General features: G+C 41.2%; 1 protein-coding gene across 3 annotated transcripts in view; it reads right to left on the bottom strand.

Moving 5' to 3' along the window:
• Positions 1–5,115: 5,115 nt before the first annotated feature.
• Positions 5,116–18,391, bottom strand: part of LOC309830945 (phosphatidylinositol 3-kinase regulatory subunit gamma) — a gene marked incomplete at its 5' end in the record, with an annotated part of 81,335 nt that continues 68,059 nt past the window's right edge. The window contains 4 exons of one of the 3 annotated variants that reach the window (XM_082667857.1): positions 5,116–5,429; positions 12,023–12,193; positions 12,630–12,704; positions 17,828–18,004. In XM_082667857.1, the coding sequence (XP_082523983.1) occupies positions 5,231–5,429; positions 12,023–12,193; positions 12,630–12,704; positions 17,828–18,004 (622 nt within the window). In that variant the 3' untranslated portion in view covers positions 5,116–5,230. The remainder of the gene's footprint in view (positions 5,430–12,022; positions 12,194–12,629; positions 12,705–17,827; positions 18,005–18,391) is intronic. The other 2 variants (XM_082667858.1, XM_082667859.1) reach the window with 2 other exon arrangements.

The raw sequence follows: 18,391 nt of genomic DNA, 5'->3' as shown, positions 1-18,391 counted from the left end.
GAATTTGAGGGGGCAAGAATGATAAAAGGGAGGCCTTCCAGTATTGTTAGAGATAGTGAAACAGTGAAGTTGGAGAGAAAAGTTGAGTATCTTTGCTATTTAGAAAGTAAAATTGATATGGGTTGGTGGTGGGTTTTATGTAGACACAAAGCAAAGGTATCAAAGATGATGACTACATTCCTGACCTATATAACCAGATGAATTATGTATTTCCATTCACTGAAATATGAAATAATGAAAGAACCAGGGCTACGTGGTGACCCTGCGTTCAATACGTTGCATGTGAGGTACCTCGCAACATAGGTCTGGGCAGGAGAAACAACGATGGGTATAATTGGCCTAGAGATGGTAGGTGAATTCATGGATATGGATAAAACTGCCAGGGAAAAAGGCATAAGTGAGGTGGCCAGAGGAGCCCAGGAGACTTAGAGTCCAGGAGAATTAAAAGGAACAGTCAGAGATGCAGGAGGAAAACGAGATGATCATGGAGTCAATGGCAGAGTTTTTCACAGAGTAGTCACAATGCTGGTTACTTAAGACATCAAGGAGAGCAATTTCAGGTAGTGGTGGGACCCGTACTGAAAAGCTTGAGGAGGTGAAGAAATAAAGACAAACTTAGATGTTTTTTTAAAAAGGTTAGGCTCTGAAGAGATAAAGGATTGAGTAGAGACTGAGCAAGTGGAGTGAGAGACAGCCAACCACGTTTAAATGGATCATCCAGTTGAGAGGAAACAACAGAGAACTCACAGGAGATTCCTGAGAAGATGGGAGAAAATAGGATCCAAAATACACGTGGAGAGACTAGCTTATAGTTGGAGGAGGGCTACCTTTTGTAATTTGACAGGTGAGAGGGAGAGGAGTTATGTGGATGCAGACCAGTTATAGGTTTGGTGGTAGGAAGGTAAGGGAATTCACAGCCAAGCATATGTTTACTCATTAAGTAGACAAAAAGTTTGCAGTCCTGTGGGACACCCAAGGCCCCATTTGAGATATCCCGCCAGCAGGTGGAGTTCAGAAGAGAGGACTGGGCTGGAGATAGATAGGAGTTTGAGCATCCCATGCCGAGGGTGGGACAAGCTCTCGGAATTAGGGGAAATCATCCGTGGTTCCTGGCAGTGGCCTTGAGGGTGCTATGTAGCTAAGTGCAGTGGGGAGGAAGGACGTTGGCAAGGTCATTTAGAACAATAGATTATTGCCCTTCAGTCTGATTTGTAATTCAGTACACAGGTGAGTGGGGCCTGAGTGACAAGGATGAGAACTGCGGTGCCCTTTGCCCACAGTGCTGGTCACATGTTTGCTGATTATGTTCCCAACATGTAGGAACCTCAACAAAGAGGGTGATGGCCGGGGGCAACAAGAGGACAGGCAGACTAAGACAGCCCACACCCCTGCCTCCACAAAAGAGCATGCAAACACACTGCTGGGCAGAGACAGGTATTAAGAATCAATTAAGTGGCCTTTCTGATAAGAATGGGGTGAGGACAAAAGGGCTCTCACGTTTAACTTTATCAGGGTTAGTTTCTGAGTCTCCCTGTGTGCTGTGTTGGTGGACAGGATTCTGGCATCATGCCTGACAGGCTTGACTTCCTCTTCAGGGGAAGAAGAGCGCCTCTGGTAACCCCAATCCAACCCCAGGACTGAGCTTGAGTTTTTGGTGCCACGGTGGACGAGGTTTGGGAGCTTCGGGGTTTTTCAATACCCCAGTCCTCTTCCTTTTGCCCGCCCCCCGCCCCCCGCGCGCCCAGCCCACCCCTCCACAGCATGAGAACAAAAAGGAGCTTTATTGCAATGTCTTTATTGTATTACTGGAGCAAGTTGGCCAGACTGTCCCCACTTGGGGAAGGTAAAAAACAAAAAGACCAAAAAGTATCTCCCCTCACCTTCCCCCCACCCTCCCCCACAACTGCACAGCAATGTCTGAACACACCTGGTGACAAGAACAATTTGCAAAAGTGGTCTAGGAACTACATTATGAATTGTCCCAACACAAGACATACAGTTGGCTTCCTTGTAAATCTGATATTTTTACGTAACTACATGAATTTTTTTGACTACACCAAAGACAACAGAAGAATAGGTTTTTCACGAGTAACAACAGGGCACCAAAGTCACATGCTGGAGTTTGTAAGGAAACAAGGTTGTCTGTCACAAGTGGCTGGAGTTAGAGCAAGGCTGAGCAGGTGACAGCAGAGGGCCCAGCCAGGCCCCCATCTGGACCCTCTGCTTTGAGGCCACTGAAGCCTCAAACAGATCTACTAAGGAGTCTTAACTGGCAAGAGACCAACTTGAAAAACCAGTAATTGCCCAGATGCAATTCTTGGCCCAGGAGGACCCATGAGGCTGGTTCCTTGCTGCAAGAGGAGACCGGTGGAAGACACCACATTGGCTCTCAGAGCTTCTGCAAAGCACTTGAGGGTCCAAAATGAGCAGGGATTCCATCGAGGCCTGGAGACAGGGTAGGGGCGGTAATCAGAAGTCCTCAACCTTGACCAAATCAGTGGTAAGGACACCACTAGCCTATACAGGCCTGAGGCATGGCCAAGGCTTAGTTAGCATCTATGGCCAGATGGAGACAGAGCATTGTTCTGTGATGAAAGCTCGACCTGGAAAAGATAGGCCTCTGACCAGTGTCCAGCCAGCCCTAAGCTGCTTCCGTGTTGGTGGCCAGCTTCTCTAGCCAGGAAAACAATGAGCCCCTCTGGTCTTGGTCTGTCTCTTTACCCTCTGCCTCACTGAGGCTGCAGTTAAGATGCCGAGAGAGAATCCCAGGGCCCAGATCATGGGATAACACACAGAGCTAGGTTCTGAGGAAGGAGGCCAAGACCTGCTGCCAAGACCATGGAGTAAAAGAGCTGCATACTACCCCTCTAAGTGGTTAGCAGACTGGTCCCTATGCCATTTCCACTGGTCAAGATCAAGCAAATCACATGGCAACTCCTCAGAAAAGATACTTTCCAACTTCTCAAATGATCCCTAGGTCTTAGTTCCCACAAAGCAACAAATTCAGTAATGAAAAACAGGAAAGAAAAAAGTGAAGGAATGTATGACTTAAAAATGAGTAGCCCTTCTCCACAAGCCAGCCCAAGTGTAGATGGTAGATGGCGCTTGCGCTCTCCCTGCACACCCTTAACGCTGCCTGATAAGGAGCAACACGTGGTTCATCCTCATTCTCCTTTTCGTTTATTTTAAGAGATATCCAGGACACACTAAATTTTAGTACCAGAAAGAAGGGATTCCTTGCACCCAATCTTGAGCATCTAGCTGCTTAAGCAGGTTCAGCAATCTGGCAATACGGGGAAGGGATTTCAGCTGGCTATCAACTAGTTAAGGGCTTAGGTCAGAACAGTGACACTGGAGGGGGTTTCATTTGTCTGCCTCACCCAATCCTGAAACTGTAACATAACCAAGGAAAAGCCAAAGATATGCCCCTTTTCTTTCTATCTTCACTGTCAGTAACTCTGGAGGTTCTCCCCCAAATTTTTAATCTATTTCTATGTCATGGTCCATTCTAGATCCTGTCACCAAGATAAGTGCTCAGGGAAAGCAAAATTTGTTTCTTTCATCCCCAAAACTAGAGTTTCCCTAGGTGTAAACCTTATTTATTCACCAAGACTCAGATATTGACTTCTGTAGCTCAGCCAGGATGCCTGACTGCACAGCTTTGGGCTCAAACAGCTGACTCATTCAAGCCTATTATGGCTCTAGGATTGACTCAGAGGCAGCTGGACTCTATTTGTCAAACGAGTGTTGACTGAGGAGGGTGGCGCATAATGGAGGTAGGAGTAGAGGCTGCCTCCAGCTCCATTTGCCCAGCTTCACTCAGCTGGAAGGCTTAAATCACATGAAGCGGAAGATTCCTGGCCTAAAATCAGGGCCACTGGAGCATGAGGACAGTCTGTGCACATCATCTTAATGGCAGGATCACAAAAAAGGCAAAGAAAAAAGCTTCCAGATGGCTTCGGCTAACAGTCTAAACTCCAAGCCATCCCTTCCTCTCCTTGCAGAAGTTTCAGAAACCACTGTATGGAAGCACATGGGTAATGTGGTATGACCCTCGCCCTGGAAACCAGAGCCCTTGGGCCTGTGATTTACTGAAGTCCCTGACCGCAGTCTGGCTCCCTTCCAGCTACAGCCTTAGCCACCTATGGTTCCCCTGGGCCCTACCCAGCAAACGACAGGAGATGACGGGAAATTAAACCATGTTGACTATTTCTGCTGGGCATTTAAACTTGGGGAAGCACATATAAGAATGTTGTTCTACATCATTATTTGGTATATCAAGCCATCTAAAAGCACTGGATTGCACCTTTTCTTTACTCATACACACAAGTTACAAAGGTTTCAAACAACAGATCATTCTTTAGGCTAAGGAAACACCACACAAGTACCAACTTCATTTTATGATTCAAAGCTCACCAGCCCACGAAAAGAACACTATTCCTCACCTCAGAGAAACAAGGGCAGGGCAAAAGGAGTTACACTGACCAATTTTAGTGTTTGCTAAAACTAACAAAGTCTCTAGTTTTACTTTCAAGTTTTGGTACAGAAGTGTGCATTCAGATACTAGTGCCGCCTTCTTCCATCAGACCTTAGTCTGGCAACAATCGTTTTGCTGGGATCAATTTGGTTTCTAAACATAATGCTTCTTTAAAGGGAGGAGCTACTGAGATGCTGACGCCTAAACGATGTTGGTTAAGTACCTTCGGCTGAAAGTTTTTTACCCATGGATTAAGATTCTTTAAATGAAATCCCAAGCCTCCCCATTTTCCTTTGGTTGTCTTTTTCACCAAATGCCATTCTACCACCGAACCAAAACCACCGCCTTGTTGGGAGGAAGAAAGAAGGGCCATGCCCCACCACACTCTCAGAGCAACATGGCCTCTCAGAAGAGGACATGGACTCCTCAGAGGCTTCCAGATATAACCCTCACCCCCATCAGGCCTAATGTGTTCTGTTGAGGGTGCCTGGCTAAATAAAAACCCCAATGAAACAGACTTTCCAAAAAACAGCATCTGCTCCCAGCTTCCTATGTCAGTGCAGCGGTGAGTCACAGAGAACCCCAGGCCCTGTATGCCCCCATTCTGGCCGGCTGCTGCTCGGCCTCTCCACTTCACATTCACAGAATCACTTCTTGTGCAAAACAAGCAGTCTACGTAGAAAGAATGCCCTCATAGTCTAATAAAAACTGTATAAAAATCGCTAGAGAGCCACCGCTCTTCCCACTCCCTCTTTATCTGCAGAGCGAGGGCATCTGTGCGTGGACAGGGTAGGCAAGCCTGACGTTGAGGGAGTCATTGTGCTGGACGAGGGATGTCTGCTGGTAGTGGAGCACCAGCTCCTTCAGTGAGCTGTACAGGTTGTAGGGCTCTGCAAAGCCATAGCCCCGAGCAGTGCTGTAGATCACGCAGTGCTTCACTTCCCCATCAGCACTGCAACGATACAACACACAAACACCACAGGGAATTAAGGCGGATAGCAACAGATAAAGGGACCCTAAATGAACAGAAGTCTGAGAGCAGTTGTTCTGCAAAGGAGAAGTAGAAGCTTTTTGTCAATCAAAGCTTGTACGATATCACACCCATGTGTTGCCCCCCCACCCCGACAGACTTGTCACAGAGATACCCTTCATTTCCCAAGACCTGGTAGCTAAAATGGATGGCTGCATTTAATCACTCAGCTCTGGACCCCCATTAGGCAAGAATGCACTGCAGGGGGCAAAACAAACCAAAAAAAAAAAATTAAGTGTGCAAATCAGTGGGTTTTAGAATATTCATAAGGTTGTGCAACAATCACCACTATCTCACTCCCTAAAAAGAAACCATGTATCCATTAGTAGTCACTCTGTATTCCTCCCTCCCCCTAGACCCAGGCAACCACTAACCTACTGTCACTACGGATTGCCTATTCTGGACATTTCATATAAATGGAATCATACAGTATCACTCAATCTTTTTGGTCTGGCTACGTTCACTTAATACACCATTGTCAAAGTTCTGTGTGGTAGCATGTATTGATACTTCATTTCTCCTCATGGCTGAGTAATATTCTATTGTATGGATATGCCACAATTTGGTTGTCCATTCATCAATTGATGGGACACCTGGATTGTTAACACTTTTTGGCTATAGTGAATAGTCATGTACAAGTTTTTGTATGGACATGGGTTTTCAGTTCTCTTGGATATATACCTATGAGGGGAACTGTTGAGTCATAAGTTAAACTTCTTGGGAATTCCCCAGAGGTCCAGTGGTTAGGACTCAGTGCTTTCACCACCATGGCCCTGGGTTCAATCCCTGGTTGGCGAACTAAGATCCCACAAGCTGCGTGGCATGGCACCCCCCAACCCTGCCAAAAAGAAAGTTAAACTTGAGAAACTGCCGAACTGTTTTCTGAAGTGGTTGCACCATTTTAAATTCCTGCCAGCAGTGTATGAGGGTTCTAATTTCTCCACATCCCTGTCAACACTTGTTATTGTCCATCTCTTTGATTACCATCATCCTTGTAGTATCTCATGGTGGTTTTGATTTACAGTTCCCTAATGACTAATGACATTGAGCATCTTTTCATATGCTTATTGACCATTTATATCTTCTTTAAAGAAGTGTCTACTTGAATCCTTTGCCCATTTTTAATTGAGGCACTTGTCTTTTTATTGTTAAGAGTTCTTTATATATTAGACACTAGTTGCTTAGATATATGATTTGCAAATATTTCCTTCCATTCTGTGGGTTGTCTCTTTTACTTTCTTGATAGTGTCCTTTGATGCACAAAGTCTTTAATTACGGTGAAGTCCAATTTATCTTTTTCTTTTGTCGTCTGTGTTTTTGATGTGTAAGAGACCACTGCCTAATCCAGAGTCACAAAGATTTATACCTAATCTTTTCTCCTAAGTGTTTTATCTTTTAGCTCTTACATTTAGTTCTATGATACATTTTGGGTTTTTTTTAAAAATATTTATTTATTTATTTTTGGCTGGTCGGGTCTTAGTTGCAGCACACGGGATCTTTTTGTTGCAGTGCATGGGCTTCTCTCTAATTGCAGCACGCAGACTCTAGCTGTGGTGCCCGGGCTTAGTTGCCCTGTTGCATGTGGGATCTTAGTTCCCCGACCAGGGATCGAACCCACGTCCCCTGCATTGGAAGGTGGATTCTTAACCACTGGACCACCAGGGAAGTCCCTAAGATACACTTTGAGTTAATTTTTGTATATGGTGTGAGGTAGGGGTCCAACCTCATTCTTCTGCATGTGGCTCACCAGTTGTCCCAGCACCATGTGTTGAAATGACTATTTTTTCCCCTTTGAATGGTCTTGAGACCCTTGTTGAAAACCAACTGACCATAATTGTAAGGGTTTACTTCCTGGCTCTCATTTCTATTCATTGATCTACATGTTTAATCTTATGTTAGTACCTCACAATTTTGATTACTACAGCTTTGTTGTAAGTTGTCAAATTGGGAGGTGTACTTCAACTCTTTTCTATTCTTTCAGGTTATTTTAGCTGTTCTGGATCCCTTGCATTTTCGTATGAATTTTAAGATCGTCCTGACATTTCTGGAAAAAGCCAGCTGGTACTGTCTATGGGGATTACACTGAACACATAGATCAATTTGGGAAGCACTGCCATCCATGAACACGGATGTTTTTCCACTTATTTAGGTTTTCTTTAAGTTCTTTCAATGATGTTTCATAGTTTTCACTGTATAGCTTTTGCATTTTTTTAAGCCTAGGCATTTTTTATGCCATTATAAATAGAATGTCTTCATTTCATTTTCAGATTATTCACTGCTAGTATATATAAACACAACTGATTTTTGGTATCCTAATCTTTTAACCTGCAACCTTGCTGAACTCATTTACTAGCTCTAATAGTTTACTTCTTCTTTTCCAATCTGGATACCTTTTATTTCTTTTCCTTGCCTAAATGCCCTAACTAGAACCTTCTGTACAATGATTAGAAGTGGTGAGAGCAGACATCCTTGTCTTCTTCCTGATCTTAAGCATTCAGTCTTTTACCACTACGTATGATATTAGCTGTGGGTTTTTCATTATCAGGCTGAGGAATTGCCCTCCTGTTCCTAGTTTATTCAGTGTTTTTTAACATGTAAGAGTGTCAAATGCTTTTTCTGAGTCTACTGAAATAATCAGTAGATTATTGTCAGTTGATTTTTGTCCTTAATTCTATTAATATGGTTTATTACATTGAGTTTTTAATGTTGAACCTCTTGGCATTCCTAAGATGAATTCTACTTAGTCATGGTTTATAATCCTTTTTATATGCTGCTGGAGTTGCTTTGCTAGTGTTTTGTTAAAGAATTTTATGTCTATATTCATAAGGAATATGCCTTCATAAAATGAATTAGGAAGTGTTCTCTCCTATTTTTTGGAAGAGTTTGTGAAGGACTTGTGTTAATTCCTTTTACAATATTTGGTAGAATTCACCAGTGAAGCCAATTTCTTTACTTGTTATAGTTCTATTCAGAATTTCTACTTCCTCTTAAGTCAGTTTTGGTAGTTTGTGTGCTTCCAGGAATTTGTCCATTTCATCTAGGTTGTTTAATTTGTTAGCATATAATTATTCATAGTATTCCATTATTATTTTTTTTTATTTCTGTAAGGACTACAAGTAGCATCCCCTCTTTCATCCTGATTTTAGTAATTTGTGTCTTCTCTCTCTCCCGTGTGTGTATGTGTGTGTGTGCGAGACTTTAACTATTTGTTCATCCCAATTTCTGGTTTCACTGATTTCCTCAATTGTTTCCTTTTTAAAAAAAATTATTTATTTTATTTATTTATTTTTGTCTATGTTGGGTCTTCGTTGCTGTGCGCAGGCTTTCTCTAGTTGCGGTGAGCGGGGGCTACTCTTCGTTGTGGTGCGTCATCTTCTCATTGCGGTGGCTTCTCTTGTTGCGGAGCATGGGTTCTAGGTGTGCGGGCTTCAGCAGTTGTGGGTCATGGGCTCTAGAGTGCAGCCTCAGTAGCTGTGGCACACGGGCTTAGTTGCTCTGCAGCACGTGGGATCTTCCCAGACCAGGGCTTGAACCCATGTCCCCTGCATTGGCAGGCGGATTCTTAACCACTGTGCCACCAGGGAAGCCCTCCTCAATTGTTTTCTATTCTCTATTTTATATAATTCAGTTCTAATCTTTATTATTCCCTTCCTTTTGCTTGCTTGGGTTTAGTTTGTTCTTCTTTTTTTAGTTTCTTAAGGTGAAAGAAGGGTAGGTTATTGATTTGAGAGCTTTTTTAATATAAATGCTTACAGTTATAAATTTCCCTCTTAGCACTGCTTTAGCTGCATTCCATAAGTTTTGAATTTTGTGTTTCTCTTTTTTTTTTTTTTTTTCGGTATGTGGGCCTCTCACTGTTGTGGCCTCTCCCGTTGTGGAGCACAGGTTCCAGACACGCAGGCTCAACAGCCATGGCTCACGGGCCCAGCCGCGCCGCGGCATGTGGGATCTTCCCGGACCGGGGCACGAACCCGTGTCCTCTGCATCGGCAGGCGGACTCTCAACCACTGCGCCACCAGGGAAGCCCCTGTGTTTCTCTTTTTAACTCGAAGTATTTTCTAATTTCCCTTGTTTTCCTTTTTTGATCTACTGATTATTTAGGAGTGTGTTATTTATTGTCCACATTTGTGAATTTCCCAAATTTCCTTATTTTTACTTTCTCATTTCTTTCCATTGTGGTATAGACAACATATTTTGTATGATTTCAACCCTATTTATTGAGACTTGTGGCCTAACCTAGAGTCTAGCCTGTATAATGTTTCATGTGCACTTGAGAAGAATGTGTATTCTGCTGTTGTTAGATGGAGTGTTCTAGAGATGGCTGTTAGGTCTAGTTGTTTTATAGTGTTGTTCAAGTCTTCTGTTTCCTTGTTGATCTAATTGTTCTATCCCTAATCAAATTTCTTACCCCAAATGGCAATAACAATAAGGATCACAGGTGCTCACTACCTAACTCCTTAACCTAGTGAAACACATATATTGTTGGCTCTAGCCTGAGAAGGCTGTAGAGTTAAGCAATTTCTTCTTAGGCTTCTTTATAATGTCATTTACAGATATTAAAATGGAAAAACAAGTGAGTTTTATGCCTTGACTTCCTACTACATGATCATTTTAATTTTGCTATGAGTCTCCTTAAAAACTGAACTTATTCACATCCCTAACTTCAGCAAATGTCCTGAGTAAACTGAGAAATCACTGTAAGCAGGCTTTCTGTAGCTGGAGTGGCTAACAAACAAGTGGAAGTCTGTGATGCCAGACTCTTTTGCTTCCAATCTCTCCAAAAGTGAACCCCAATATGATATATTACTGCAGTTGGTTTTCATAGGCAACAGAAATCCACACTGCTGTGGACTTGGGTCTGATGAAGTCTGTGGCTAAAGGAAGGAGAAGGAGAAAAAGAATACAGCTCCCCAAGATACTCAAGCTGCTCCTTGGTCTCCCAGGAATTAGCTGAGCTGCTGAGGAGCATTTTCCACCAGCCAAGTCTTTAACCCACAGGCTGCCACCCAACGACCTAGATAAGAGTGAGGGACTACTAATGTGCTGGGCTTATTGTCTTCCTTCTTTTTATTGTTCTTAAAAGATCTCAGATCCTGCAAGAGCCATCTTCTCCTGCCATTTCCACTCAAATAAACTTGAGTATCTGAGCCCAGGTCAGAGAGAAATGAAATGTTTCAAGTAGCTCTATCTTTGGATAATACTAATCCAATTCCTGCCTTACTTTTTGCCCATAGATGTCCCACTTTTCAATATCCTTTCAAAGTCCAGTTCAAATGCCACCTCTTCCACAAAATCTCCCAACCCTCTTTCTCCATCAGAATTAGTTCTTCATGCACACAGCCTACTAGTGATACCTATGTCACAGTGATTTTGTTTATCTTGGATATTTAACTGTGAAATGAAGAAAGTGTGGTGCAAAAGAAAAATGCGGGCTTTGAAACCAGGTAAAGTTGGATTCAAACTATGACTGCATGACAGAGACAGACCACTAAGGACAAGATGATCATGTAAAGCACTAAGCATTCCGTTAATATGAGTGTCTTTTGTCTATCGTCACCACTTTGTCCTCTTTGAGGGCAAAATCATTTTTGTCATCTTTGCCTTCTGGCATGTCCATCAGCAGCATCATTATCATAATAATATTAGTAGATAACATTTATTTACTATGTTCCAGCACTGATCAAAGTATATTAAATCATATATATTAACTCGAGTAATACTTTAAAAACCCTTAAGTAGATATTATTATTATCCTTATTTTACAAATAAGGAAACTAGGCAAAGAAAGTTTAAGTAACTTACCCTAGGTCACATATCTAGTAAGTGGTAGAGTCAGGATCTGAATCCTGTATATCTGGCCCCAAACCTTGCTCTCATGACCATCATACTGTACCTCCACTCTAGGTATGGTCTTTGTCAATGAAAACAGTTGCCTTTTTAAGGAATATATATACAACACTTTGGCAAAATCTCACTGAGGCATGATTAATTGTCCCCAGAACTTCACTTTCCATTAAAAGGAAAATAGGCTTTTCCAAACAAAGTCATAAGATCATCTTACAGAACACATCCAACATTTTCTATCACAACCTCAACAGAATACTATTTAAGTACAAATTTTAGATAGTTTTTCTTCTGAAGTAAAAACAGTTGTTTAATCAAGCCTTCCTTAGTATGACAATGAAGGCCAAGTTAGGCAAGCAGGAGACTACTAAAGAATTAAGTGATCTTTTCAATTGAAAATCTCAAGTTACTTTTCACAGATACCTAAAGTCCAATAGCAACAATGCAGGGCCTAGTCTGCTTACCATTTAAATTAAAATCCCCGAAATAATTTCAGATGGTATTTCTCTTAAAGCAACTAACGGTTTTCTTTGTACTAATATTAATGGTCTAAGCCATGGTTCCTCATTTTATTGTACTTCAACTAATTTGATCTGAACTTTAGGAGGGGTTGATTTTCTATTAATCAATGAGGAAGTTTTCAAAAGGTTATACCCCCAGAGAAGACTTACACCACAGAGCAAGCATAACATCCTTTCTTGCTACTCTCACGAATTAAGAATGCACCATCAGGTTTCCCATAAAGCAAGTCCTCTGCTTGTACTCGATTGATATCCTCAACAAACCAGGTTTTCTCATCATAATGGGGCAGGTTTTCATCTTCCTCATTGATAAAATAGGTCCTAAAAATTAAATGTTAAAATATTATTCTAACGATCAGTTTACTTATATCTAAAAGCAAATTCACGAATAACACTCTCTTCTAAATCTTAAACCACAAAATGACAGTGGAATTGCAATTAGTTGGATTTTTTTTAACAGCTTTATTATTTGCTATTATGCAGAAAGCACAGAATTCACATGTTTCATCCAATAACCTGACACATGAATGTCTGAATGAGCAATGCTTAAGCATCCAGGTTTCATATGGTTCATCAGGTCTTTGAACTCAAGTGCCTATAGGGTATTCTTGAGGCAATTCAATTTAAAGAGGTGCAAAGTTCTTGATTCAAATGTCCTCAAGTAACAAAGAGAACCAGCACTCAGTAGGTATTAAGAAGTCCCATGTCTTATCCTGGAAACAAAGCCCTCTGACAGAAAGGTACAGAGAGAACTTACTCAGCAGCATCCTCATTCTTGATTCCCAGCCAGGCATTTAGGCGCTTCTGTCTTACTCCTTTGTGATTGAGCCACCTGCCAGAGGGAAGACACCAGTGTCAGTGTCTGTGCAAACTCTGCCTGGACAAACTTCCAGGGTCCAGGAACTTATTTTCCCCAGTCCCACTAAGAATGGCCAGAGATTTCCCTAAACTTGTTTCTCCATTACTTTTCCTTCAACTTTTTGCAAAAAGGCAGAAACACAGAAAGCTACTTGAAATTAGGCACTTCTCTCACTTTTCACTTTCCTTTTCTAGAAGGTTATATAACCACAAGCACACATATACTTGCACTCAAACACAATGGGACACTTGTTTCTGAAATCATTAGTTAGGTGAGCATGGTGTCACGTTTGCAATCTCCACTAAACCAGAGTATGCAATCCCTCACTGGCCTACTACTAACTTGAGTTAAATTCTAAAACAGAATTTCAAGGTCTATTTTTGCACCTAAGCAAGCCACAAGAAATTCCGGGTGGCAATCTGAGTAATTAATACAAATCTACTTCATCACCAGGTAAATCACAGTATTTCAAAATATACCAACATTTTAGATGTAAAATGAAATAAACCATTTCATCTCGTTCCGCTGAGATGGATGATGGCCTGAAACTTCAGTGGAGTATAAAAACTCTTTCATTCATCACCATCCTCCAACCAGGCCCCTGATCATTCAGGTGTCATCATAAACATCTCAGGGAAGACTACCCTAAATTGTCCCAACTAAGGCAGTCCACCAGTCACTCTACACTTTTCTTTATTTTATCATCTTCATAGTACTTGCCTGCAATTCATTTTTTTAATGGGTTTTTTTTTTTTTTTTTTTTTTTGGCCACGCTGCGCGGCTTGTGGGATCTTAGTCCCCAACCAGGGATTGAACCCGGGCCACAGTAGTGAAAGCGCTGAGTCCTAACCACTGGACCACCAGGAAACTCCCTGAAATTCACTATTTTCACTTGGTTATGTTTGTCTCCCCAGCTAAAATGTAAGCTGCTTTAAAGAAAGGGATCTGTCCTGCTCATGGCTATTCCAAATGCTGAAAACAGTGCCAGCACATGGTAGATATTCAATAAATAGTCAGTAAATATCTGTAGGTGGGCCACTTTTAACAAAGTCTTCAGGGTCAACTCCAAGGTCATCTTGTATCTCCCTCTGACCCCAAGTACACTAGATAACTTGGCATCGCACCTAATTTTAAAGTTATTTTAAGACAGATTACACAGCCTTTCTCAATGAGACATGTTCTTCAGTTAACCTGGATTTCATTTTGTATGCTTAGTGAAACTGGAAAACAACTAACATATGATCTTGATAGAATTTATTTAGTAACAAACCCCATCCTACACTATCACTTCTCTTAGCAAAATATCCAGATACCCTCCTCTAAGCACTCTTAACATCCAAAGTTTTCTATCCTTGAAGAACTGATCTTTCCTTTATTAAATAAAGAGACAAGCACACTGGGTAAAAGGCTTAAAATGAACAAACTACACCACATTTTCTTTTGAGTCCTCATTTTCTTGTAAACCACCAACCTCTGTAAACTGAGCTTCCCTTTCTGCCACAAGGAAGTTAAGACACCCAGGAAAATCCAGGCGAAAGAGAAGAATATTTTGGTTCACGCTCCATCTATGATGGTCTCTGCCTTCTGACACAGGCAACTTTTCTAATCTCCCAAAAGTCCATTTCAAATACTACTATATAGTTCTGACTCCTTAAACATCTAATAACAATGCCAGGAACTGACTAGCTTCTAAAAATGATTTTTAAAAAGCTCAAGTAAATTTAGCATGTTAATTCATATTTAACTTACTGTTATTGAGTAATGCCACATATAAAACAGTACATTCTAGGGGGAAAACCCGAACAAAGCATCAAAGACCTGACATCCAATTCTCATTCTGTCACTAACTGTGAGGTTTTTTTCTTTGTTTATTCTAAAAAAGATATGAAGTTGAAGTTACAACATAAATTCAGTTCACATAGGATGAACTTATTTTCTTTATGTTCAATTTTATCTTCAACATAAAATCCCTCATCAAACTATCATTTTGTTTACTGTGTACTATGACATTTCATACTATGACATTTCGCCTAATTTGTATCAGTTAGGGCCTTGGCTAGAAGCAGAAGGCACAGTCAAACTGGTAGTTGAGGAGAGTTTACTATTTACAAAGGTCTTGAGATGTTTTAGAGAAACTCCCTGGGGCTAGCAGTAGTGGGAAGACATAACCTCTCCTAGAACTGAAGAATCAGTTGGAGACAGCAGTGACTTGAACCCAGAGAGTATCGTATGGAGAGTGCCACCTTTGGTAGAGAATGAGGACACAGCCAACTCACTGTGATCACACAGAGAGGAAGCCAGAAAATAAATATTCTTACTTCACTCTCCTCCTGCCCTCTCATCTCCTGCCAGTGCCTCCAAATGGCCAAAACTAATTAGAAGCCAGAGGGCAAATAGATCCGTTTTCTTAGGCACAGAGCAGGGTAGAGAAAGATGAAGAGTAGAAACTGAGAGGGCAAATGGAAAATTCCAGCACACCCTTTGAAATGGATTAGCGGTGTTTTTTTTGAAATGGATTAACTTTAAGTGGACTTTTTTTTCCAGGATCTATTATCCTCAGATAAAGAGATGGCTTCCTGTACTCAAGGAGTGTTTACCCAGCATAAGAGAATGGGACTTTTAATGGCTTATTTAGGATACATTTTAATGTAAGATTAAACTAACTTTTGTAGTCACAATGTGTACCTTTACCGAACAATTACTGACACAGTAATAATATCCTTCAGAATTCCTCATACACACAGCTGCCCCATCTTGCCTCTCCAATTTTACTTTCAGGAAGTTGACTTTTTGGAGCTATGTGTAAGATGACATTTATTCAAATTAAGTTCTATGATATTCAATTTGGATCACAGTTTCAGTCTCCTGAGATCTTTCTGGAGCCTGATATTTTATCATCTATCTGATCAGGTACTTATCCCAGCTTTTTAAAATATGATCAAATAAAATATGATCAGCTGCTAATGATGATCCAATCACTGATAATAATGTTACTTTGGGCGTAGCTGTGGATGGACTGACACACACTACACAGAGCCTACTTTAGGGTGGCAATAAGTCATAGTTTATTAGTCAGGAAGACTAAGTTGTGTTATGGCAAATTATTCTTTATTTTGCATTCAGGTTTATGAATACCAAGAAAAGTAAATGGTAATCATGAAAACTAGCTCCTGATGAAAAAGAATTGCAAATGAACTCCTTTTTTTGAAAAGGAATTTTAAAGGCTTTTAGGGAATTCCCTGGCAGTCCTGTGGTTAGGACTTGCGCTCTCACTGCCGTGGGGCCTGACTGGAGAACTAAGATCCCGCAAGCCACATGGCATGGCCAAAAACTAAAAATAAAGTAAAAATAAATAAAGGATTTTATATTTAAGAAATATTTTATTCTATATTTAAGAAATGAAATTCTGCATTTAGGCATTCAAGAATATTCTAGAAACAGTACATTGGAATCTCAGCAGAAAATCTCAAAAAATCCTTATGGGCTATACAGTGGGAAGTCAGGGAAATGTCCACACGCAAAAGGGACCTGATAAACTAATGACAGTCTCTCGTTGGGTGCTGCAGAATTCCAACCTATTCCAACTTCAACACAGGACCAAAGAGAGATCATATTCAGTATCACGCAGCAATACAACCAGTCTCTTTCAGGACTGACTGTACAATTTCAGCATTAGAGCAGATCAAGCCTACCAATCCTAGTATTGTCTTTGTTAGAAACATCAAAGCATGGACTATGGGACAGTGGAAGCAACACTTCCAAAAGAGGCAATGGTTTTGTGTGTCTCCCTAAATATCCTAGCAGGATACAAGCAGGTCATGGCTTATCATTCATGATAAATTCTAAATATAGAGCTAAATTCTCTTATATTTAGCTTACATAACTTGTTAAAGGAACTTTCAAGGTCTAGTTTGCCACCCTTAGTCATGCACCTAGGAATGGTAGGTTTCTTCATCTCTCATCACTTTCCAGGGCAAAGAAGTGCTTCCATTCATTCCTTTGGTCCATGGCACAGCCTTCTTGGGCCTTTCTTCAGCTTCATTATATGACCCAAACCATATAAGCATTCCAAGAGCAGACACATCCTGCTTTTACACAAGGGCACCTGCCTGCCTTGCTTCCAAAGCTCTTCTGTATGCTATGTGTACTTCGTTGACTTTTTTTGGCCACAGTAGCAAAATGAAAGATCTCTAGAGAGGAGTGCTACTAAAAATTACTCAGTATAGTGTAGTTATAATTGTTTGCTCCCAAAACAATCACCTTAAATTTTCCTCTACTGAAACTCAACAGCCAATGTTCCAACCTCTAAGCTTGTATTTTATCCCCTCCCTCTTTCTGACACAAAGAAACCCTCAGAGGTCTTTACTCTGTCTCCTCCTGCCAAGAGTTTGAACTGAGTGTGTTACATGCATGAAAGTCACCCATAAACATATTACATAACAGTCTATTATTACCTAGAACTAAACCTAATATATTTTCCTTTCTCATGGATTTTCTCCTTCTATGAAGCAGTCATCTGGCCTAAAACTCTTAATCCACACATCTTGTTCTGATAATATATCTTTCAATCTATATTTAGATAATATCCCTATATCTAGCTAAATCACAGTTTTCCATCACTCCTCAGGTGTGCCATTTTTCATACCTGCTATCAACAGTAATATTTCTATTACTTAAATATAGAATCTTATTTCTTAAATATAAGAACCCTTTAACGGACTATTCTGTATACTTCTTTGTAGGCCCCCACTATTAGTGCCCTTGCCTTTGAGGGGTAATTTCTGTTTCTGTGGTTCTTCTATGTAGCCGAAGATTCTGGGTTTTGTGTTTTAGGCACACATTAAGGAATCTGTACCTTTAAAACTCAACCATTTTGCTCATTTGTATGGATTACAGTCTTACCTTCTGACTGGCCCCACACGCTTGACTTCAGGTAGACTCTGATACCGCGACTACTAACAGGACTGCTGTCCTAAGTTCTTACAATCTCACTGGCCAGTTCTCAATGACAAATCTCTTCTTCTACCTCTAAGGTCTCTAGCACAGTAGGAATCAGGTGGTGGTGGATCCCTCCCACATAGTCCCAGAATACTCACACAAGGTGCTGATCTCGGATCTTGCGCAGCTGGATCAGGTCAGGTTTGATACTGTTCATTTTTTTATCTATTTCCCGGTTGTCCAAAGCTTGTTTCTTCAAATCCTGCTCTAGACGCATTTTGCTATCATGAATCTCACCCAGACGTGATTTTAATTTGTCATAGTTCATCATAATTCTGTGAAAATATTTGACATATTAAGGCTAAAACACGAACCAAGCAGGAGCTTTCCACAGTATGAACACAGCCCTAACACCTGAAGTGTGGTGGACATCTGCTGTTTTTGCCTGGCACATATCCATTCCTACTTTTCTGGGAACAGCACCCTCATGTTCCCTGCCCCCATCTCAGATTCACAGGTGAACATCCATACCACCCAGCCTGGCCAATAAGAGTGTTCCATTCCTGGTGGCGCAGTGATTAAGAATCCGCCTGCCAATGCAGAGGACATGGGTTTGAGCCCTGGTCCAGGAAGATCCCACATGCCCTGGAGCAACTAAGCCTGTGTGCCACAACTATGGAATCCTGCATGCCACAACTACTGAAGCCTGCACGCCCTAGAGC

Source organism: Grampus griseus (assembly GCF_964374135.1).
Source record: "Grampus griseus genome assembly, chromosome: 1".
NCBI classification, from domain to species: Eukaryota; Metazoa; Chordata; class Mammalia; order Artiodactyla; family Delphinidae; genus Grampus; species Grampus griseus.
This window is presented reverse-complemented; position numbering and strand designations above follow the sequence as displayed.